The following is a 25,062-nucleotide window of genomic DNA, read 5'->3' as shown; positions in this document are numbered from 1 at the left end:
CCTGTCCTTGTCTGTTCCTCAGGCTGGAACTGACCTGTCCTTGTCTGTTCCTCAGGCTAGAACTGACCTGTCCTTGTCTGTTCCTCAGGCTAGAACTGACCTGTCCTTGTCTGTTCCTCAGGCTAGAACTGACCTGTCCTTGTCTGTTCCTCAGGCTAGAACTGACCTGTCCTTGTCTGTTCCTCAGGCTAGAACGGACCTGTCCTTGTCTGTTCCTCAGGCTAGAACTGACCTGTCCTTGTCTGTTCCTCAGGCTAGAACTGACCTGTCCTTGTCTGTTCCTCAGGCTAGAACGGACCTGTCCTTGTCTGTTCCTCAGGCTGGAACTGACCTGTCCTTGTCTGTTCCTCAGGCTAGAACGGACCTGTCCTTGTCTGTTCCTCAGGCTAGAACGGACCTGTCCTTGTCTGTTCCTCCTTCCATTTTTAGCTCATATCTCCATTTTAAAGTAGTACATTTTTCTTCTTCATTGGATAATTGCTCCCAACTCATAGGAATCCCCACCCTACTTTAAAATGGTGAAACTGAATGCCCTTATGCTAAAACGGTTTATTCCCATGAGTTCTCTATCTCTATGACAACAGGCACAACTCAGATATAACAGGTGTGTAGTGCTGGAGGAGGCGAGGTAGGTGCACTCCCTCACTTTTTTCAGTTCGATAATACACCGAAAATGTATTCAGATTCGAAATATATTATATTTAATTACGACAAAAATTCCATGAACAACGATTGAATGACCAACCAAATAAATACGTAGGCACAGCAGCCTACAGGTCTTCTCTCTGGTGGTGGCGAGAAAGACGAGTAACGGCTCTGCATCTCAACCAATAGCCAATATAGGCTAGATATCCCAAGCAGGGCTACAGCAACTTCCAGAGAGGATCAGGCTCCCTGGGCTTTGCTGTGGCCACTCTGGGTTGGGTGTCCTCGGGGACAACGGTGTAACTGTAACCAAGTGGTAACATATCGTTTTGGGTTCCACTGTGCAAGAGGGGTCGATGGAGTTTTATGAATATCAAAGCAGACACGGTGAATTTAGTTGTTGTTTTTTAACGTTCTGATTGGCCAAAGTTCTCGATCCTCCAAAATCAAATCAAATGTTATTGGTCAAATACACACGGTTAGCAGATGTTATTGCGAGTGTAGCGAAATGGGCCTTTGCATTGCACACATGTAGCCTGCATTTCTACCTTGGTATGTCAGGGTGGGAAATGGGAATTGGGCCAAGTTGGAGGGTAATAGTGCATTTAGGTTCTAGTTTATTGAGATGCGTGAATACACCACACCAAAATATGGATTTTATGGCTGTTTTAAAACGAATTTCCTGCAATTCCAGGTAGTAATGATTTATGTTCACTACTTAGTTAATTGATTTGATGATTACGTCTATGAAAATAAATTAGATTATAGTTAACCTCTGTGTTTTTCTTTTATTCTGTAATAGGGTATATTGTAACCATGTGTTCAAGCTAATCAAATAAAAATTGATTTCGCGCTGACCTTTTAGATCCACGAAGGGCGCTCCAATCCTTTAAAATAACCCTCAACATCAGCTGCTTTACGGCTAATAGTCCTGCTCATCACTTATTAATACAAATAAGAAGATTATCACTTCTCACAAAGGTGCTCGTTTACTAAAGTTAGATCAAAGCGGGAATCAATGTCTTGCAAAATCACAATGATTAATTAGTAGCCTATTTTACTTAACAGAACCAAATATAATAGCGTTGCATAGTAGAGGCCTGTTACTGTTACACCACAAACACCCTCATTTCTATGGAGATTTTAGGATGGTTAACTGAAGCTGAATAGTGGGAAAATATATAATGTGCCCAAACTCAAAAGAGCCACTGGGCAGGATATATACGCTTTGATTGAAACTAAAATACAAGAAAGGCTAATAGTTAGTGAACACCATCTGCTGTAATTCGCTCACGAAACAGTCATTCAAGAAGGTAGAAATCCATATTCCCATGAAACGGATTGAGATCAATCAAACGATTGGCATGCAGATGCCGTTTCATCGGTAAAACCTGAAGAATTACGATTCACGATGGACAGTGATGACGGCCTATTTGTTTTATTGGGTATGTCTAACTTGGTGTTTGAGGGTATTAACAATAGAACATGTTCTTGAGACAATATGTGTGGGCCTAGTCAGACGTTGCTAATGGAGGATGCATTTTATGCGTATTCTATAACAGGGCTCACCATCCCTGCTTCTGGAGAGCTACCTTCCTGTTGGTTTTCATTCCAACCCTAATCTAGCGCACCTGATTCTAATAATTTGCTGGTTTATAAGATTAATCAGGCTATTTTATTTATTTTTATTTAACCTTTATTTAACTAGGCAAGTCTGTTAAGAACAAATTCATTCACCCCGGCCAAACCCTAACCAGGACGACGCTGGGCCAATTGCGCACCGCCCTATGGGACTCCCAATCATGGCCGGTTGTGATAAAGCCTGGAATCGAACCAATGTCTGTAATGATCCCTGTAGCACCAGCCTAGTTACAACTGGGGTAGCAGTGAATGCTTACAGCACAGTAGAGCACCAGGGTTGGAGAGCCCTGTAATGATAGGCTACATCTGTCGGTACAAACTTTGATTGGGGAAATGATGACGTCTTTGCATATTTTTTGGGGGGGGCTCCCTCACCTAAAAAAAAATAGCACTAGATATAAAGTTTTTTTTCTTCCGAAGTTGCCACGTGCGTTCACTCATATCAGTGCATTTGTAAATACCAAACCATTACAAAACCTTATTATATCATATAAGCCTCACGTAGCAAATTAGAAATTACATATTTTGTTTACCAAATTCGACACTCATTGACCTCCATACAAACATTTTCTTGGACAGATTTTGTGCGGAGTGAAACCTCTCGCTTCGCCTCTTCCTCTTTGCTTTAAAGCGCATTTGATTTAACCGACCTCGTAGGCAAATCATGAACGCGATTGGCCATTCATCGCCCTACACACTTGATTGACAGTATAGCCGACCAATGGTGAGCGGTTAAACTATCGCGGTGGTTGGAGGGTTAGCGATGAGTCTTCTTTGGACAAAAGAGATATATATATGCAGCCTTCGCATTGTTCCATGTGGCAACTTTGTTACTACTTTCGGCCAAGGAATGACAACATTTGCTGGATACTTTTGTTCCGTTTTGTAGCTCCGTTATAAAGGTACCGTCATCTTTCGGCACTGTTGGAGCACCGGCTGCTAGCCACCGCAAGCAATCCTAGGTAGGTTAGTATTAACTGTCAATTTACTGGGGTTTAAATCGCGATGGTAACGTGAATTTATGACAGACTCGTCCGATAGTTCGTTGTATAGGCAAATTATGCTGTCTGAACATATACATTTGTAACTGGGTTTTGTCAATTCTGACTCTGGTTGCGTTATTGTAAAATTGGCAGAAAATAAATGCCAGAGCATAGCTACTTATTTTGATCAGAGACTACATATTGCAAGCATAGCGATCTAACGTTATCCAGTTGACACTGCTTGTCACTGGTGTGAAGGCGAGAATACACTTCCCCTTTTGTGTTCTGACCAAAGTGCAGTCTCTTTTGCTTGCTGTCTTGTTTGCTTGTTACCAAACATCAGTTAGCAAATACTTGAATGTACAAGTTCAGATATTGTTTAAATCTTACAAACACTGCTTTTAAGACTTTTGGTTATGAGTAGAATGGCAATAGATACAAAATAAACAAGTCATATTCCAAATTGGTCTATTTGCTTTGTTTGAATAAACATGATATATTCATGTACTGTTAAACTCTCCAACCGGCACAGCCAGAAGAGGACTGGCCACCCCTCAGAGCCTGGTTCCTCTCTAGGTTATAATCTCCACCCCGGCACAGCCAGAAGAGGACTGGCCACCCCTCAGAGCCTGGTTCCTCTCTAGGTTTCTTCCTAGGTTCCTGCCTTTCTAGGGAATTTTTCTTAGCCACCGTGCTTCTACATCTGCATTGCTTGCTGTTTGGGGGTTTAGGCTGGGTTTCTGTTCAGCACTTTGACATCGGCTGATGTAAAAAGGGCTTTATAAATCAAATTGATGTTCATTAACCCCTGCCGTCCTACTTTTCTTTGCGCTCCTATAGTTTGACAGCCAGCCTATTGTCATCAGTTGACACTGACAGTGCACTCCTTAGCTAGCTAGGTGATGGCTTACTTATGTCATTGTAGTTTGCACTAAACTCCTGTAACTCTTTTCTGCTGTCCTTTCTTGCCTGAAGCACATTGTTGACTTGGAAATGCTGAATAGAGAACTCTTTATCTCTTTTGGAAGAAAAAGTATCAACACTGTTGATCATCTAAGTTTAGCCTACTGACTCGCACCTATTTACTGACTCGCACCTATTTACTGACTCGCACCTATTTACTGAGTCACCTTCTATTAACGGACGCTCACCTTCCATTTACTGACTCGCACCTATTTACTGACACACCTTCTATTTACTGACTCGCACCTATTTACTGAGTCACCTTCTATTAACGGACGCTCACCTTCTATTTACTGACTCGCACCTATTTACTGACACACCTTCTATTAACGGACGCTCACCTTCTATTTACTGGCTCACCTTCTATTAACGGACGCTCACCTTCCATTTACTGACTCTCGCCTTACTTCCTTCTATTTACTGACTCTCGCCTTACTTCCTTCTATTTACTGACTCTCGCCTTACTTCCTATTTACTGACTCTCGCCTTACTTCCTTCCATTTACTGACTCAGTGAGAGGAGAACTGTAAGAGAGGACATCGGGGAGAGAAGAGTGACCAGTGGTGTGGGCAGAGATGGGAGAACCAGAGTCCCTTAAGTTTGTCTCTCTGGAGGAGGAGGTGGACTACTGGAAGGAACTGGCGACCAAGCACCAACAGAGGTACACACACACACACACACATACATACATATACACACATATATACACACACACATATACACATATACACACACACATATACACACACATATATACACACACACACACACACACACACACACACAGAGAAAGGAACAGGCGGCCAAGAACCAACAGGGGTACACACACACATATACACACACACATATACACACACACACACATACATACATATATACACACATATATACACACACACAAAGGAGCAGTCTGCCAGGCCCCAGCAGAGGTACCCACAGGTATACTGCTTAAACCGTAGTGTCCTCTGTTACTCCACGACCACCATCATGACCCCTAACCTCTCCCAGGGCTGAGGAGGTGCAGGAGGAGCTGCAGGAGTTCCAGCAGATGAGTCGTGACTACGAGGTGGAACTGGAGACTGAACTCAAGCAGTGTGAGACACAGAACCGAGAACTCATCACACAGAACAACAGGCTACACATGGAACTGGAGAACTACAAGGTAAGAACTGTTGACTTGACTCGAGTCTAGAGCAGAGTTTTCCAACCTCTACTCAGGGACCCCCAGCCCTTCCATTTATTTTAACTATTACACAACTAGCACACCTGATTCAACTTATCAAGCCCTTCATTATAATATTATTATTTATTACATTTGTAAAGCTCTTCTCATTATACAGAATAATCTAAATCCCCCAAAATAACAAAAAAAATGGCACATCTAGACACAAGAACACCGCTGATGCTACAAGGGACAAGGACACCAAGGAGCACAGATGTTAACAGAAACCCTTCCAAAAGAGAAAGGTCTTTGGGCCTGTTTTTAAAGGAACCCCCAGAGTCTGTGGTGCCTTCATGTGGTCAGTGAGGGCATTCCAGAGTCTAGGGGTGGTTGAGCTGACAGCCCGATCCCCCGAGGGATGGAGTTTGATCCCGGGGGCGTGGAAGAGCAGGTTATCACTTGACCTGAGGGTGGAGTTATGGAGGGAGAGCAGGTTATCACTTGACCTGAGGGTGGAGTTATGGAGGGAGAGCAGGTTATCACTTGACCTGAGGGTGGAGTTATGGAGGGGGAGGAGGTTATCACTTGACCTGATGGTGGAGTTATGGAGGGAGAGCAGGTTATCACTTGACCTGATGGTGGAGTTATGGAGGGAGAGCAGGTTATCACTTGACCTGTGGGTGGAGTTATGGAGGGAGAGCAGTTCCTTGAGATAAGGAGGGGCATTGTTATGAATACACTGGGAAGTCAGCAGGAGGGCTTTGAATTCAATCTGGAATGAGACTGGGAGCCAGTACAGAGATGGTGGTGGTGTTGAGACAGAGCTGCCAGGATGGAGGTGAGGTGATGGTGTTGAGACAGAGCTGCCAGGATGGAGGTGATGGTGTTGAGACAGAGCTGCCAGGATGGAGGTGATGGTGTTGAGACAGAGCTGCCAGGATGGAGGTGATGGTGTTGAGACAGAGCTGCCAGGATGGAGGTGATGTGATGGTGTTGAGACAGAGCTGCCAGGATGGAGGTGATGGTGTTGAGACAGAGCTGCCAGGATGGAGGGGATGGTGTTGAGACAGAGCTGCCAGGATGGAGGAGATGGTGTTGAGACAGTGCTGCCAGGATGGAGGAGATGGTGTTGAGACAGAGATGCCAAGATGGAGGGGATGGTGTTGAGACAGAGATGCCAGGATGGAGGTGATGTGGTGGTGTTTCCTCACTCTCATCAGGATCCTGACAGAGCTGTTCTGGATGTACTGGAGCTCCTGGTGACTCCTGCCAGGGATCCTGGAGACTCCTGCCAGGGATCCTGGTAAAGACTGTGTTGTAGTAGTCCTGGAGACTCCTGCCAGGGATCCAGGTAAAGACTGTGTTGTAGTAGTCCTGGAGACTCCTGCCAGGGATCCTGGTGAAGACTGTGTTGTAGTAGTCCTGGAGACTCCTGCCAGGGATCCTGGTGAAGACTGTGTTGTAGTAGTCCTGGAGACTCCTGCCAGGGATCCTGGTGAAGACTGTGTTGTAGTAGTCCTGGAGACTCCTGCCAGGGATCCAGGTGAAGACTGTGTTGTAGTAGTCCTGGTGACTCCTGCCAGGGATCCTGGTAAAGACTGTGTTGTAGTAGTCCTGGAGACTCCTGCCAGGGATCCTGGTGAAGGGTGTGTTGTAGTTGTCCTGGAGACTCCTGCCAGGGATCCAGGTGAAGACTGTGTTGTAGTCCTGGAGACTCCTGCCAGGGATCCTGGTGAAGGGTGTGTTGTAGTTGTCCTGGAGACTCCTGCCAGGGATCCAGGTGAAGACTGTGTTGTAGTCCTGGAGACTCCTGCCAGGGATCCTGGTGAAGGGTGTGTTGTAGTTGTCCTGGAGATTCCTGCCAGGGATCCAGGTGAAGGGTGTGTTGCAGTAGTCCAGCCTTGAGGAGATAAAGGCATGGGCCAGCTTCTCTGCATCAGACTGAGTGAGGGGGTGGGACTGAGTTTAGTCAATGTTCTTGAGGTGATAGAATGACGTTTTACACTTTTGTTTGATGCGGCTCTCAAAGGTCAGGGAGGAATGGAGCTTTACACCCAGACTGGAACCTGAGGGGTGACAGAGGGATGTTCTGTCCTGTAATGGTGAGGTGTGTTATTGGTGCCTGCTGGACCTGGTGGCGGCTGCCAACTAGTAGGGCTTCTGTTTTGCTGCTGTTCAGTTGAAGGACGTTTTGCTGCATCCATGCCCTCATCTCTCCTCAAGGCAGGTGTTCAGACGAGCACGTGCATCACAGGGACTTGGGGGCAGTTGACGCCTACAGCTGGGTGTCAACAGCATAGCAGTGGAAGGAGATTCCACACAATCCAAGGCGGAGCATGTACTGGATGGGTCCAAGAACAGATCCATGTGGGACACCGCAGGTGGTGGGTCTGGGACCTGGACCCACCTAGCGACATGTACTCAGTCCTGTCTGAGCGGTAGGAGTGGAACCAGCTCAGAGCTGGTCCAGACAGTCCAATGGTGTCCCGGAGGCATTTCAGGAGGGTGGGGTGGTCGACCGTGTCAAGAGCTGCACGCAAGTCCAGGAGGATCCGGAGACTGGGAGCTGGCATCAGCCGCCATCAGCAGGTCGTTGGTGACCCTGAGTAGGGCCGTTTTTCAGTGCTGTGGGCCGGCCGGAAACGTGACTGGAACTTCTCAAATGGGTGGTTCTGATTGAGATGGCCTTGAAGCTGTACATCAACCACTTTTTTCCCAACACCTTAGAAAGGAGAAGTTGGATATTGGCCTGTAATTGGCCAGCACCTCTGGATCCAGGGCGGGCTTCAGAAGGGGGCTGTTGCCAGTGGTCTTAAAAGGATGGTGAGGCCCAAGTTTCTGAGACGCTCCAGGATGCAGCCAATGGATTTAGTATTCTTCAGTTCTGGATGTGACGACCCTCCCACTCTGTCTGCCGAATTCTTTCTCTTTGCTCTTGTTATCCTTAATAGGATGTTGGTGGGCGGAGCTGGGAGGGTCATCAGTGAAATGGGACACATCTGGGCCCGGGTATGTCCCGGGGATAAATACACCTTTCTCCCCATTCATTGAGGAGACTCTCTCCACGCAGACACTCTATTGTTTTTGGTTGTGACTGTTTTGTTTTGTTTGTTTTGGCACCTCTCAACACCCATCATTATCACCATCTGTGCATGCAACCACTCACTTACACCACTGATAACTGACTACACACACCGTTGTTAACTGTATATAGTTCACTCTATTATCTCCACGTTGTTCCCCTCTTTGTTATGGGCTAGGAGCCGGTTCGTGACATGGAGTTTAACAGGGAGCTGAGTGAGCGAATGTGATGTCCTGTATTTTTATGGGGGCGTGAAGGGTCAAGCACACTGGTCAGGGATTGGTTGTAGAACTCCACAATTTCATCCACTGACAGGCTGGCTGGGTCCAAAAAAAAATCTAGTTCTGGCAACGTATGCGATGCTTGGACTTGGTTAGAGGGGGAAGGAATGTCAAGTCCAGTGAGACAACCTTGTGGTCAGGCACACCGAGGTCATAGACCTGCATGTTGTTGATGGGGTCACTGATGACCAGGTCAAGTATGTGCCCACGGGGGGGGGGTGGGGTGGGGGGGGGGGGACATCAACAAGTTGACCTGTCAACTTCAGGTCAAGACAGTCCATCAAGCTCAGCAGCAGAGTGACACGAGGGAGAGTCAACGTGGATATTGAGTTTGGCTTTTACGGGCAAGACATTCCAAAGAGCACAGTTCAGGCAGAGGCAGGAAGGGACCGTTTTCAATGTTCGACAACGTTTTGCTACTGAACGTGGCCCGGGTCTGTCTGATGCAACGCCTGCAGTCCCAGTTGTATTTGAATAGGTATTTTCCTATCAGCCAGCTGACTGTTTGGGCCAGTGTTTATGAGCCTGCTATCTCTGAGGATGATATGAAGGCTGCTGGTCTAGAGAGCTCTCCATGGGACAGGGGTGTGTGTGTGTGTGTGTGTGTGTGTGTGTGTGTGTGTGTGTGTGTGTGTGATGAGGGACTATATTCATCACAAGAGGTGTGCACTCCAGACCTCCCGAGGCAGAGAAGAGATTCAGCAGTTTTATAACTAATTTCATGTCATTTTACTCATTTTGCCACGAGGCAGAGAACAATCAGCAGTTTACCGCTAATTTCTTGCTATCGTACACATTTTGCCGTTGGGTGGAGAGAAATGTTTGCTGTTCTTAATATGATATCTGAGTGAGACTGACTAGCAAAATCAATGGGGGCCCCCGGTCAGTAATTAGACCTTGATTACTACACGTTTAGATAGCTGGTTGCTAGACTACCTTACAATCCAAAAATAAATACAGGTAGCTGACAGGCTAATTGAGGGACTGTCGGTTGGTAGGTTTCCATCCAATTGGTGACAGAGTCTGTCTGTATTTTTAATTATTTTATTACTGAAACTTCCTCTTTCCATCACAGCTGTCAGGATTTTTTAGATGTTTTTCTTCTTCGTTATGACTTTGCATAGCTGTGGATGGAAACGGGGGATACCTAGTCAGTTGTAAAGGGAAAGGGGGATACCTAGTCAGTTGTAAAGGGAAAGGGGGATAACTAGTCAGTTGTAAAGGGAAAGGGGGGGATACCTAGTCAGTTGTAAAGGGAAAGGGAAAGGGGGATACCTAGTCAGTTGTAAAGGGAAAGGGGGATACCTAGTCAGTTGTAAAGGGAAAGGGAATGAGGGATAACTAGTCAGTTGTAAAGGGAAAGGGGGGGATAACTAGTCAGTTGTAAAGGGAAAGGGAAAGGGGGATACCTAGTCAGTTGTAAAGGGAAAGGGGGATACCTAGTCAGTTGGAAAGGGAAAGGGGGATCCCTAGTCAGTTGTACAGGGAAAGGGAATGGGGGATACCTAGTCAGTTGGAAAGGGAAAGGGGGGGATACCTAGTCAGTTGTAAAGGGAAAGGGGGATACCTAGTCAGTTGTAAAGGGAAAGGGGGGGATACCTAGTCAGTTGTAAAGGGAAAGGGGGGGATACCTAGTCAGTTGTAAAGGGAAAGGGGGGGATACCTAGTCAGTTGTAAAGGGAAAGGGGGGGATACCTAGTCAGTTGTAAAGGGAAAGGGGGATACCTAGTCAGTTGTAAAGGGAAAGGGGGGGATACCTAGTCAGTTGTAAAGGGAAAGGGGGGGATACCTAGTCAGTTGTACAACTGAATGCATTCAACTGAAATGTGTCTTCCTCATGTAACCCTCTGAATCAGAGGTACGGGGGCGTTAGTGGCTGTGCTTGAGGTGACGTCACTTTGGAACCGCTGACGATGTCTGACTCTCACTTCCTGATGGATGTACTTCCTGTGGCACGCTGCCAGCGGTTGAGTCAGACAGGAAGTTACAAAAGCTATAGCATCCTGTCTATATCTCTTACCAAACCTAGGCTGTGTGTGAAAAAGGTACTAGCTGTCAAAATTCTTGTTTCCTCTCAGAGCTCATTAGAGGAGGGAGGGACATTGTATCCCCTCCTCCAATGAGCTTTGAGAGAAATTGAGGAAGCAAAGATTAGACTCTGCAGGCCCATTAGACTGACATGGCTACTGGATAACATGAGTATTTGCATGCAGAGATAATTGAGATGGTGCAGAAATTTAAGTGAGCTCGTCTTGTCATCCGGTCATTTCCCTAACAGACTGTCAGGCTGAACTGCTGGCTGTTATCTGTCTTTGCTGGGAACACTTGACTGTATATTTCATATACCCTGTGTAACTGAAGAGATATTCTGGGTTGTCTTGATGAATATGGCCTAACTATCACCCTGTTGTTGTTGTACACTACCATCACCCTGTTGTTGTTGTACACTACCATCACCCTGTGGTTGTTGTTGTACACTACCATCGCCCTGTGGTTGTTGTTGTACACTACCATCGCCCTGTGGTTGTTGTTGTACACTACCATCGCCCTGTGGTTGTTGTTGTACACTACCATCACCCTGTGGTGGTTGTTGTACACTACCATCACCCTGTGGTTGTTGTTGTTGTACACTACCATCACCCTGTGGTTGTTGTTGTACACTACCATCACCCTGTGGTTGTTGTTGTACACTACCATCACCCTGTGGTGGTTGTTGTTGTACACTACCATCACCCTGTTGTTGTTGTTGTTGTACACTACCATCACCCTGTGGTTGTTGTTGTACACTACCATCACCCTGTGGTTGTTGTTGTACACTACCATCACCCTGTGGTTGTTGTTGTACACTACCATCACCCTGTGGTTGTTGTATGCTACCATCACCCTGTGGTGGTTGTTGTTGTACACTACCATCACCCTGTTGTTGTTGTTGTTGTACACTACCATCACCCTGTGGTTGTTGTATGCTACCATCACCCTGTGGTTGTTGTTGTACACTACCATCACCCTGTGGTTGTTGTTGTACACTACCATCACCCTGTGGTTGTTGTTGTTGTACACTACCATCACCCTGTTGTTGTTGTTGTTGTACACTACCATCACCCTGTGGTTGTTGTATGCTACCATCACCCTGTGGTTGTTGTTGTACACTACCATCACCCTGTTGTTGTTGTTGTTGTACACTACCATCACCCTGTTGTTGTTGTTGTACACTACCATCACCCTGTTGTTGTTGTACACTACCATCACCCTGTTGTTGTTGTACACTACCATCACCCTGTTGTTGTGGTTGTACACTACCATCACCCTGTGGTTGTTGTTGTATGCTACCATCACCCTGTTGTTGTTGTTGTACACTACCATCACCCTGTGGTTGTTGTATGCTACCATCACCCTGTTGTTGTTGTGGTACACTACCATCACCCTGTGGTTGTTGTATGCTACCATCACCCTGTTGTTGTTGTTGTTGTACACTACCATCACCCTGTTGTTGTTGTACACTACCATCACCCTGTTGTTGTTGTTGTACACTACCATCGCCCTGTTGTTGTTGTACACTACCATCACCCTGTGGTTGTTGTTGTACACTACCATCACCCTGTGGTTGTTGTTGTACACTACCATCACCCTGTTGTTGTTGTTGTTGTACACTACCATCACCCTGTTGTTGTTGTGGTACACTACCATCGCCCTGTGGTTGTTGTATGCTACCATCACCCTGTGGTTGTTGTTGTACACTACCATCACCCTGTGGTTGTTGTTGTACACTACCATCACCCTGTGGTTGTTGTTGTTGTACACTACCATCACCCTGTTGTTGTTGTTGTTGTACACTACCATCACCCTGTGGTTGTTGTTGTTGTACACTACCATCACCCTGTGGTTGTTGTTGTTGTACACTACCATCACCCTGTGGTGGTTGTTGTACACTACCATCACCCTGTTGTTGTTGTGGTACACTACCATCACCCTGTTGTTGTTGTTGTTGTACACTACCATCACCCTGTGGTTGTTGTTGTACACTACCATCACCCTGTGGTTGTTGTTGTACACTACCATCACCCTGTTGTTGTTGTTGTTGTACACTACCATCACCCTGTGGTTGTTGTACACTACCATCACCCTGTTGTTGTTGTTGTTGTACACTACCATCGCCCTGTGGTTGTTGTTGTACACTACCATCACCCTGTTGTTGTTGTTGTTGTACACTACCATCACCCTGTGGTTGTTGTTGTACACTACCATCACCCTGTTGTTGTTGTACACTACCATCACCCTGTTGTTGTTGTTGTACACTACCATCGCCCTGTGGTTGTTGTTGTACACTACCATCGCCCTGTGGTTGTTGTTGTACACTACCATCACCCTGTTGTTGTTGTTGTACACTACCATCACCCTGTTGTTGTTGTACACTACCATCACCCTGTTGTTGTGGTTGTACACTACCATCACCCTGTTGTTGTTGTACACTACCATCACCCTGTTGTTGTTGTACACTACCATCACCCTGTTGTTGTTGTTGTACACTACCATCACCCTGTTGTTGTGGTTGTACACTACCATCACCCTGTTGTTGTTGTACACTACCATCACCCTGTTGTTGTTGTTGTACACTACCATCACCCTGTTGTTGTTGTACACTACCATCGCCCTGTGGTTGTTGTTGTACACTACCATCGCCCTGTGGTTGTTGTTGTACACTACCATCACCCTGTTGTTGTTGTTGTACACTACCATCGCCCTGTGGTTGTTGTTGTACACTACCATCGCCCTGTGGTTGTGGTTGTACACTACCATCGCCCTGTGGTTGTGGTTGTACACTACCATCGCCCTGTGGTTGTTGTTGTACACTACCATCGCCCTGTGGTTGTTGTTGTACACTACCATCACCCTGTTGTTGTTGTACACTACCATCACCCTGTTGTTGTTGTTGTACACTACCATCACCCTGTTGTTGTTGTTGTACACTACCATCACCCTGTTGTTGTTGTTGTACACTACCATCGCCCTGTGGTTGTTGTTGTACACTACCATCGCCCTGTGGTTGTTGTTGTACACTACCATCGCCCTGTGGTTGTTGTTGTACACTACCATCGCCCTGTGGTTGTTGTTGTACGCTACCATCGCCCTGTGGTTGTTGTTGTACGCTACCATCGCCCTGTGGTTGTTGTTGTACGCTACCATCGCCCTGTGGTTGTTGTTGTACACTACCATCGCCCTGTGGTTGTTGTTGTACACTACCATCACCCTGTGGTTGTTGTTGTACACTACCATCGCCCTGTGGTTGTTGTTGTACACTACCATCACCCTGTGGTTGTTGTTGTACGCTACCATCGCCCTGTGGTTGTTGTTGTACGCTACCATCGCCCTGTGGTTGTTGTTGTACGCTACCATCGCCCTGTGGTTGTTGTTGTACACTACCATCGCCCTGTGGTGGTTGTTGTACACTACCATCGCCCTGTGGTGGTTGTTGTACACTACCATCGCCCTGTGGTGGTTGTTGTACACTACCATCGCCCTGTGGTGGTTGTTGTACACTACCATCGCCCTGTGGTGGTTGTTGTACACTACCATCGCCCTGTGGTGGTTGTTGTACACTACCATCGCCCTGTGGTGGTTGTTGTACACTACCATCGCCCTGTGGTGGTTGTTGTACACTACCATCGCCCTGTGGTGGTTGTTGTACACTACCATCGCCCTGTGGTGGTTGTTGTACACTACCATCGCCCTGTGGTGGTTGTTGTACACTACCATCGCCCTGTGGTGGTTGTTGTACACTACCATCGCCCTGTGGTGGTTGTTGTACACTACCATCGCCCTGTGGTGGTTGTTGTACACTACCATCGCCCTGTGGTGGTTGTTGTACACTACCATCGCCCTGTGGTGGTTGTTGTACACTACCATCGCCCTGTGGTGGTTGTTGTACACTACCATCGCCCTGTGGTGGTTGTTGTACACTACCATCGCCCTGTGGTGGTTGTTGTACACTACCATCGCCCTGTGGTTGTTGTTGTACACTACCATCGCCCTGTGGTTGTTGTTGTACACTACCATCGCCCTGTGGTTGTTGTTGTACACTACCATCGCCCTGTGGTTGTTGTTGTACACTACCATCGCCCTGTGGTACGCTACCATCGCCCTGTGGTACGCTACCATCGCCCTGTGGTACGCTACCATCGCCCTGTGGTACGCTACCATCGCCCTGTGGTACGCTACCATCGCCCTGTGGTGGTTGTTGTACACTACCATCGCCCTGTTGTGAACAACACAGGAGTCGACTTAAGTCTTATAAAGATACTATTTATGCGTCTGATTTCCCCATATAGTGTACTGCTATAGAACAGGGCCCATACTCCTAGGTTCTACATTTGAAACGCATAGATTAGCCTCGAACAAACACACCTGATTCGACTCATTGAGGGCTTGGTGATTAGTTGATAAGTTGGGGGTACTGGAGGAGTTGGGGTACTGGAGGAGTTGAGAAACATTGGGGTACTGGAGGAGATGAGACTCTGTTGGGGTACTGGATGAGTTTCTCAACTCTGTTGGGGTACTGGATGAGTTTCTCAACTCTGTTGGGGTACTGGAGGAGTTGAGAAACTCTGTTGGGGTACTGGAGGAATTGAGAAACTCTGTTGGGGTACTGGAGGAATTGGGGTACTGGAGGAGTTGAGAAACTCTGTTGGGGTACTGGAGGAGTTGGGGTACTGGAGGAGTTGGGGTACTGGAGGAGTTGAGAAACAATGTTGGGGGTACTGGAGGAGTTGAGAAACTCTTGGGGTACTGGAGGAGTAGAGAAACTCTGTTGGGGTACTGGAGGAGTTGAGAAACTCTGTTGGGGGTACTGGAGGAGTTGGGGTACTGGAGGAGTTGGGGTACTGGAGGAGTTGAGAAACAATGTTGGGGTACTGGAGGAGTTGAGAAACAATGTTGGGGTACTGGAGGAGTTGAGAAACAATGTTGGGGTACTGGAGGAGTTGAGAAACAATGTTGGGGTACTGGAGGAGTTGAGAAACTCTTGGGGCACTGGAGGAGTTGAGAAACCCTTGGGGTACTGGAGGAGTTGAGAAACTCTTGGGGTACTGGAGGAGTTGAGAAACTCTGTTGGGGGTACTGGAGGAGTTGGGGTACTGGAGGAGTTGGGGTACTGGAGGAGTTGAGAAACAATGTTGGGGTACTGGAGGAGTTGAGAAACAATGTTGGGGTACTGGAGGAGTTGGGGTACTGGAGGAGTTGAGAAACAATGTTGGGGTACTGGAGGAGTTGAGAAACAATGTTGGGGTACTGGAGGAGTTGAGAAACAATGTTGGGGTACTGGAGGAGTTGAGAAACTCTTGGGGTACTGGAGGAGTTGAGAAACTCTTGGGGTACTGGAGGAGTTGAGAAACTCTTGGGGTACTGGAGGAGTTGAGAAACTCTTGGGGTACTGGAGGAGTTGAGAAACTCTTGGGGTACTGGAGGAGTTGAGAAACTCTTGGGGTACTGGAGGAGTTGAGAAACTCTTGGGGTACTGGAGGAGTTGAGAAACTCTTGGGGTACTGGAGGAGTTGAGAAACTCTTGGGGTACTGGAGGAGTTGAGAAACTCTTGGGGTACTGGAGGAGTTGAGAAACTCTTGGGGTACTGGAGGAGTTGAGAAACTCTTGGGGTACTGGAGGAGTTGAGAAACTCTTGGGGTACTGGAGGAGTTGAGAAACTCTTGGGGTACTGGAGGAGTTGAGAAACTCTTGGGGTACTGGAGGAGTTGAGAAACTCTGTTGGGGTACTGGAGGAGTTGAGAAACAATGTTGGGGGTACTGGAGGAGTTGGGGTACTGGAGGAGTTGAGAAACTCTGTTGGGGTACTGGAGGAGTTGGGGTACTGGAGGAGTTGAGAAACAATGTTGGGGTACTGGAGGAGTTGGGGTACTGGAGGAGTTGAGAAACACAACCGTGTACTACTGTTGACCACTTCTGCCCCCTACCCCCTCCAGGAGAAGTATGAAAGGCAGCACTCGGAGGTGTACCGTCAGATCTCTACTCTGGAAGAAGACCTGGCTGAGACCACGGCCATCAGAGACCAGCTCCATAAATACATCAGAGAGCTGGAGCAGGCTAACGATGACCTGGAGAGATCCAAGAGGTGAGAGGGAGGGGGGTGTAACTGGAGCAGGCTAACGATGACCTGGAGAGATCCAAGAGGTAAGAGAGAGAGGGGGGGGGGGGGGGGGGTGTAACTGGAGCAGGCTAACGATGACCTGGAGAGATCCAAGAGGTAAGAGAGAGGGGGGGGGGGGGGGATGTGTAACTGGAGCAGGCTAACGATGACCTGGAGAGATCCAAGAGGTAAGAGAGAGAGAGAGAGAGAGGGGGGGGGGTAGTAGCTGGAGCAGGCTAACGAAGACCTGAAGAGATCCAGGGGGGGGGGGGGGGGGGGGGGGGTGTAACTGGAGCAGGCTAACGATGACCTGGAGAGATCCAAGAGGTAAGAGAGGGGGGGGGGGGGGGGGGGGGCGGTGTAACTGGAGCAGGCTAACGATGACCTGGAGAGATCCAAGAGGTAAGAGAGAGAGGGGGGGGGGATGTGTAACTGGAGCAGGCTAACGATGACCTGGAGAGATCCAAGAGGTAAGAGAGAGAGAGAGAGGGGGGGGGGGGGGGGGTAGTAGCTGGAGCAGGCTAACGAAGACCTGAAGAGATCCAGGGGGGGGGGGGGGGGGTGTAACTGGAGCAGGCTAACGATGACCTGGAGAGATCCAAGAGGTAAGAGAGGGGGGGGGGGGGGGGTGTAACTGGAGCAGGCTAACGATGACCTGGAGAGATCCAAGAGGTAAGAGAGAGAGGGGGGGGGGTGTAACTGGAGCAGGCTAACGATGACCTGGAGAGATCCAAGAGGGGGAGGTGTAACTAGAGCAGGCTAATGAATGAAGACCTGGAGAGACCCCTATATCATAAGCACCTCTCTTTTTTTCTCTCTGTACTCCCTGGACCATCTCACTGGCAGGATTCTTACATGTAGAGTAGAGAATGGTTCTAAATGATGTACACCAACTCTACCTATTCATCTTTTCCTCCTCTCTGTCACCCCTCCATCAGGGCTACCATCATGTCTCTGGAGGACTTTGAACAGAGGATGAACCATGTGATAGAGAGGAATGCCTTCCTGGAGAGTGAGCTGGACGAGAAGGAGAACCTACTGGAGTCAGTTCAGAGACTGAAGGATGAAGCCAGAGGTGTGTCTAGGATTAGGATCTCCATTTAGCTAACGCCGTCATGTTAGCTAATTTTCCTGGGGTCCAACACCAATTAATAAGACATTACAACTACAAATGAAGACTTTACAAACATTTAACAAGTAGACAATACAGACAATTAAAATACCTGACAGGAAACACATTTAACAGTCAGTTGATGCTTTCTATTTCCTGTCCAGTCACATGGTCTTTACTTTTTGCCTGAGAAATCTGGATTGGTAAAGCGTTCCATTCAGCTCTGGCTCTATATACAACTGTAGGTGTAAGGCGGTGTGGGTCTTGTGCTGCAGGCTGAGACATCAGGCTGGGACAGTGTTCATGTGTCTCTGTGTTATGAATTAATGGTCCTGTTCTGGTTAACTGGCGGTCCCATTAGCCTGGTTAACTGGCGGTCCGGTTAACTGGCGGTCCGGTTAACTGGCGGTCCGGTTAACTGTTGGCCTGGTTAACTGCCGGTTCTGTTGGTCTGGTTAACTGTTGGTCTAGTTAACTGGCGGTCCTGTTGGTCTGGTTAACTGTTGGCCTGGTTAACTGGCGGACCTGCTGGTCTGGTTAACTGGCGGTTCTGTTGGTCTGGTTAACTGGCGGTTCTGTTGGTCTGGTTTACTGGTGGTCTGGTTTACTGGTGGTCCTGTTGGTCTGGTTAACTGGCGGTCCTGTTGGCCTGGTTAACTGGCGGTCCTGTTGGCCTGGTTAACTGGCGGTCCTGTTGGCCTGGTTAACTGGCGGTCCTGTTGGTCTGGTTAACTGGCGGTCCTGTTGGTCTGGTTAACTGTTGGTCTGGTTAACTGGCGGTCCTGTTGGTCTGGTTAACTGGCGGTCCTGTTGGTCTGGTTAACTGGCGGTCCTGTTGGTCTGGTTAACTGGCGGTCCTGTTGGCCTGGTTAACTGGCGGTCCTGTTGGCCTGGTTAACTGGCGGTCCTGTTGGCCTGGTTAACTGGCGGTCCTGTTGGCCTGGTTAACTGGCGGTCCTGTTGGTCTGGTTAACTGGCGGTCCTGTTGGTCTGGTTAACTGGCGGTCCTGTTGGTCTGGTTAACTGGCGGTCCTGTTGGCCTGGTTAACTGCCGGTTCTGTTGGTCTGGTTAACTGTTGGTCTAGTTAACTGGCGGTCCTGTTGGCCTGGTTAACTGTTGGCCTGGTTAACTGTTGGCCTGGTTAACTGGCGGTCCTGTTGGTCTGGTTAACTGTTGGCCTGGTTAACTGGCGGACCTGCTGGTCTGGTTAACTGGCGGTTCTGTTGGTCTGGTTAACTGTTGGTCTGGTTTACTGGTGGTCCTGTTGGTCTGGTTAACTGTTGGCCTGGTTAACTGGCGGACCTGCTGGTCTGGTTAACTGGCGGACATGTTGGTCTGGTTAACTGGTGGTCCTGTTGGTCTGGTTAACTGTTGGCCTGGTTAACTGGCGGACATGTTGGTCTGGTTAACTGGCGGTCCTGTTGGTCTGGTTAACTGGCGGTCCTGTTGGTCTGGGTAACTGGCGGTCCTGTTGGTCTGGTTAACTGTTGGTCTGGTTAACTGGCGGTCCTGTTGGCCTGGTTAACTGGCGGTCCTGTTGGCCTGGTTAACTGGCGGTCCTGTTGGCCTGGTTAACTGGCGGTCCTGTTGGCCTGGTTAACTGGCGGTCCTGTTGGCCTGGTTAACTGGCGGTCCTGTTGGTCTGGTTAACTGGCGGTCCTGTTGGTCTGGTTAACTGGCGGTCCTGTTGGTCTGGTTAACTGGCGGTCCTGTTGGTCTGGTTAACTGGCGGTCCCGTTGGTCTGGTTAACTGGCGGTCCCGTTGGCCTGGTTAACTGGCGGTCCCGTTGGTCTGGTTAACTGGCGGTCCCGTTGGCCTGGTTAACTGGCGGTCCCGTTGGTCTGGTTAACTGGCGGTCCCGTTGGTCTGGTTAACTGGCGGTCCCGTTGGTCTGGTTAACTGGCGGTCCCGTTGGTCTGGTTAACTGGTGGTCTGGTTAACTGGCGGTCCCGGTGGTCTGGTTAACTGGCGGTCCCGGTGGTCTGGTTAACTGGCGGTCCCGGTGGTCTGGTTAACTGGCGGTCCCGGTGGTCTGGTTAACTGGCGGTCCCGGTGGTCTGGTTAACTGGCGGTCCCGGTGGTCTGGTTAACTGGCGGTCCCGGTGGTCTGGTTAACTGGCGGTCCCGTTGGTCTGGTTAACTGGCGGTCCCGTTGGTCTGGTTAACTGGCGGTCCCGTTGGTCTGGTTAACTGGTGGTTCTGTGTGTGTGATTAATTAGAAATAATAATGTTCCAAGCCGGAGGTTCCTCTCCACAGGCGCAGGGGGCTGAACCAGGGATGGAATGATCCCTCAGAGCTGTGCTAGCTATGACATCATCAGTCACTCTTAAAGGGACAGGCTTTCTTACTGTCTCTCTATGTGTGTCTTAGATCTAAGACAGGAGTTGGCTGTCCAACAGAAGCAGGAAAGACGACCGTCCTTCACTGTCACCAAAGACTCTTCCTCAGACAAGACGGAGGACAAAACATCCCTCCATACCTCCCATTCATCCACACGACCGCCCTCATCCCTCCATACCGCCCCTCCTGCTCTCCCTCCATCCCTCCTCTCCACTCCCTCCAGACCCCCCCACCCCTCAGCAAGCCCCTTCACCACCCCCCCACCCTCTTACAGCAGAGGTGAGTGCCCCCGTGTTTGTGTTCATGTGTAGAATGTGTCTACTCATTAAATTCCCGGATCACACCAGGAGATGTAAAGCTCTTTTATGATTGTGGGTGTGTTCAGGCGATGGCCTATCAGGTGCTCCTCTCACCACGTCGACACGTATCTCAGCTCTCAACATCGTAGGAGAACTGCTGAGGAAAGTCGGGGTAAGATGATGTTCATTAAAGGTCTGCGATGATTGTCTTCTAATACTCATACACACACTACCCACCTATACACACACTACACACCTACCCACCACCCAACTACCCACCTATACACACACTACCCACCTATACACACACTACACACCTACCCACCACCCAACTACCCACCTATACACACACTACCTACCTATACACACACTACACACCTACCCACCACCCAACTACCCACCTATACACACACTACCCACCTATACACACACTACACACCTACCCACCACCCAACTATCCACCTATACACACACTACACACTACCCAACTACCCACCTACACACTACACAACTACCCAACTACCCACCTACACACTACACAACAACTACACTAGGGGTTCCCAACCTCCATATGGGTCATCAACATTTGGTGGGGGGGCGCGGGACCATCCTTTATTTGAGGGGTAATTATTATTATAATTTTATTTTTACAATTTGCAGTTTGTTTATACAGATCTAAAATTATGCATAAATCCGCAATGCTTTGGGCTAGCAACAAGCAGTAAAATGCTTTGGGCTAGCAGCAAGCAGTTAAATGCTTTGGGCTAGCAACAGGCAGTAAAATGCTTTGGGCTAGCAGCAAGCAGTAAAATGCTTTGGGCTAGCAACAGGCAGTAAAATGCTTTGGGCTAGCAGCAAGCAGTAAAATGCTTTGGGCTAGCAACAAGCAGTAAAATGCTTTGGCCTAGCAACAAGCAGTAAAATGCTTTGGGCTAGCAACAAGCAGTAAAATGCTTTGGGCTAGCAACAAGCAGTAAAATGCTTTGGGCTAGCAACAAGCAGTAAAATGCTTTGGGCTAGCAACAAGCAGTAAAATGCTTTGGGCTAGCAACAAGCAGTAAAATGCTTTGGGCTAGCAACAAGCAGTAAAACGCTTTGGGCTAGCAACAAGCAGTAAAATGCTTTGGGCTAGCAACAAGCAGTAAAATGCTTTGGGCTAGCAACAAGCAGTAAAATGCTTTGGGCTAGCAGCAAGCAGTAAAATGCTTTGGGCTAGCAGCAAGCAGTAAAATGCTTTGGGCTAGCAGCAAGCAGTAAAATGCTTTGGGCTAGCAGCAAGCAGTAAAATGCTTTGGGCTAGCAGCAAGCAGTAAAATGCTTTGGGCTAGCAGCAAGCAGTAAAATGCTTTGGGCTAGCAGCAAGCAGTAAAATGCTTTGGGCTAGCAGCAAGCAGTAAAATGCTTTGGGCTAGCAGCAAGCAGTAAAATGCTTTGGGCTAGCAGCAAGCAGTAAAATGCTTTGGGCTAGCAGCAAGCAGTAAAATGCTTTGGGCTAGCAGCAAGCAGTAAAATGCTTTGGGCTAGCAGCAAGCAGTAAAATGCTTTGGGCTAGCAGCAAGCAGTAAAATGCTTTGGGCTAGCAGCAAGCAGTAAAATGCTTTGGGCTAGCAGCAAGCAGTAAAATGCTTTGGGCTAGCAGCAAGCAGTAAAATGCTTTGGGCTAGCAGCAAGCAGTAAAATGCTTTGGGCTAGCAGCAAGCAGTAAAATGCTTTGGGCTAGCAGCAAGCAGTAAAATGCTTTGGGCTAGCAGCAAGCAGTAAAATGCTTTGGGCTAGCAGCAAGCAGTAAAATGCTTTGGGCTAGCAGCAAGCAGTAAAATGCTTTGGGCTAGCAGCAAGCAGTAAAATGCTTTGGGCTAGCAGCAAGCAGTAAAATGCTTTGGGCTAGCAGCAAGCAGTAAAATGCTTTGGGCTAGCAGTGAAATGCTTTGGGCTAGCAACAGGCAGTGAAATGCTTTAGGCTAGCAACAGGCAGTGAAATGCTTTAGGCTAGCAACAGGCAGTAAAATGGCAGAAGAAGATGTGGCCCTGATGTACATGGGTGTATATATTGGTTTGTCGCTATGACATTCAGAAGCTGAGCTACGACCTTCTAAAGTGGAGGAGTCAGAGAAATTGGACTTTGGTTGGGAAAGTCATCTGATACAATGTGACTGTCGCTATCAATTGATCGAATCACTTTCTGTAAAAGAGTATGCGTAATTAAATTGAGGGTTAATATAAATAATTCTAATAAAACATAATTGGTAGCGGAGTAACATTTGGGGCAATCAGGTCTAGACTTTTATTTTCTAAATCTATTATCATTAAATAGCCTCCCTGAGTTTTGTTAAACTACGTAGAATGACTTGAAATGAGCTTCAAAACAACAAAATGTTCAAATTCAACCAAAATCAAGCTGGTGTTTTATTGAATAGCCTATATTCAAGTGACATTAAATAAGGGGGACTTGGGGTACACTGTTCTATCTTCCTCTCTGATCACAACACATTCATGTATATCACAATACTGTTCTGTCTCCCCCTCTGATCACAACACATTCATGTATATCACAATACTGTTCTGTCTCCCCCTCTGATCACGATATCACAAACACATAACTGTGTGTCTGCGGCCTGCGCCTGTATCCATCCATCCATCCATGCCTGTGGTTTCAGAACCTGGAGTCTAAACTCGCGTCCTGTAGGGAGTTTGTCTATGAACAGTCTCCTGGTTGCAGTACCCCCTCTGGGGGACAGGGGGAGCCACCCATCCAGAGAGGCACTTCTTCTGACACACCATCCACCTCCAACGGACTCTACGAGAAAGGGTGAGGGGATCAACTATAGCTAGCTCTACGACTAGCTCAATAATGACTGCATCTCAAATGGCACCCTAATCCCTATAGGCCCTGGTTAATAGTAGTGCACTCGAGAATAGGGTGCCATTTGTTACTTAACCAATGACTTGACCATTTCATAGCCTATCTACAATTGAATCAAGTAATGTAAACAGACATTTACTCTGTCGGGGATCTACATTCTGATCTGTTTAGTTTGTAACAGACATTTACTCCGTCAGGGATCTACATTCTGATCTGTTTAGTTTGTAACAAACATTTACTCCGTCAGGGATCTACATTCTGATCTGTTTAGTGTGTCAGGGATCTACATTCTGATCTGTTTAGTTTGTAACAAACATTTACTCCGTCAGGGATCTACATTCTGATCTGTTTAGTGTGTCAGGGATCTACATTCTGATCTGTTTAGTTTGTAACAAACATTTACTCCGTCAGGGATCTACATTCTGATCTGTTTAGTTTGTAACAGACATTTACTCTGTCAGGGATCTACATTCTGATCTGTTTAGTGTGTCAGGGATCTACATTCTGATCTGTTTAGTTTGTAACAGACATTTACTCTGTCAGGGATCTACATTCTGATCTGTTTAGTGTGTCAGGGATCTACATTCTGATCTATTTAGTGTGTCAGGGATCTACATTCTGATCTATTTAGTGTGTCAGGGATCTACATTCTGATCTGTTTAGTTTGTAACAGACATTTACTCTGTCAGGGATCTACATTCTGATCTGTTTAGTGTGTATTACATTAAACTGGAACCTGACAGCCCGGCACACGACGGCCCATCAGAGAATGAAATGGACACTGAAGACCAATACATTAAAAAAAAATATTCCATTAGTCGTAGCCTACAACCTAATGAACAAATATAAAGCTGATTAGGTAGGCTACATGATATTAATGAACAATGATGATCCTTATCCTAACACAAGTCAAACCCAAGAACCTACAGCAAGGCCTATTGGGGAAGGACAGTCTGAAAATAGCCTGGGATTGAGTCCGAACAAAATGGCTGAAAATAGCCTGATTTGAAGTCTGAAACATTCTGTTAGTCGTAGTGTGCTGTTAAAGTAATCTGTTTCTGTTGTGTGTTACAGAATGGTGAAGATGTTAGACTTCGGACCAGGACCCAAAATTATTCTGTGAACCCCCACCGCCCCCCCACCCTAGCCCCACACCTCATCAACCCCTCCCTACATATCTATCAGGGTCGTATTCACTAGACACCGAATGGTGGTAATATGTCCCTGCCCAGCACAGTCTCCCTAGGTCACCAGGCTTGTATCCCAGCTTTCAGCTTTCAATGGGGTTTAATGTGCTTGCGTACAGCTCTCACTCTGGAATGGAATGGACCAGATCACTGGACATCACGGATGTGAGTCTAGAGTTCTAGAACTGTTCTAGAATGTCATTGAGACAGAACCTCACCCTTTAATGCAATGGAACGTCATGGAACGTCAGTGTTGATATCAACTTTTCTAGAGCGCCATTGAGGAGCTTTGATGACGTCACGGATCAACGGTACTCCTTCCTCTGCGCTTTACCCAGGATGCTTTGCCCTGGGGGTCTCTTATCGA

At 47.7% G+C, this 25,062-nt stretch overlaps 1 protein-coding gene across 2 annotated transcripts; it reads left to right on the top strand.

The window, feature by feature from the left end:
- The first annotated feature begins 316 nt into the window (after positions 1 to 316).
- Positions 317 to 24,631, top strand: LOC120036343 (nuclear distribution protein nudE homolog 1-like). 2 transcript variants are annotated; one of them, XM_038982825.1, is made up of 9 exons: positions 317 to 3,248; positions 4,746 to 4,893; positions 5,241 to 5,394; positions 16,729 to 16,877; positions 17,831 to 17,967; positions 20,377 to 20,625; positions 20,732 to 20,817; positions 23,303 to 23,454; positions 24,583 to 24,631. In XM_038982825.1, the coding sequence occupies exons 2-9, from the start codon at positions 4,808 to 4,810 to the stop codon at positions 24,629 to 24,631; spliced, it is 1,062 nt and encodes a 353-aa protein (XP_038838753.1). In that variant the 5' UTR covers positions 317 to 3,248; positions 4,746 to 4,807. The 2 variants fall into 2 exon arrangements, with proteins under 2 accessions (XP_038838753.1, XP_038838754.1); XM_038982826.1 differs by having other exon boundaries at positions 317 to 3,252.
- Positions 24,632 to 25,062: the final 431 nt, after the last annotated feature.

The sequence above is a fragment of the Salvelinus namaycush genome, unplaced genomic scaffold (genome assembly GCF_016432855.1).
Source record: "Salvelinus namaycush isolate Seneca unplaced genomic scaffold, SaNama_1.0 Scaffold131, whole genome shotgun sequence".
NCBI lineage: Eukaryota > Metazoa > Chordata > Actinopteri > Salmoniformes > Salmonidae > Salvelinus > Salvelinus namaycush.
This window is presented reverse-complemented; position numbering and strand designations above follow the sequence as displayed.

Coding starts and splice junctions, on each gene's coding strand:
- LOC120036343 (XM_038982825.1), top strand. CDS start 4,808: ATGGGAGAACCAGAGTCCCTTAAGTTTGTCTCTCTGGAGGAGGAGGTG. Junction 16,878..17,830: donor GACCTGGAGAGATCCAAGAG/GTGAGAGGGAGG, acceptor CCCCTCCATCAG/GGCTACCATCATGTCTCTGG. Junction 23,455..24,582: donor AACGGACTCTACGAGAAAGG/GTGAGGGGATCA, acceptor TGTGTGTTACAG/AATGGTGAAGATGTTAGACT.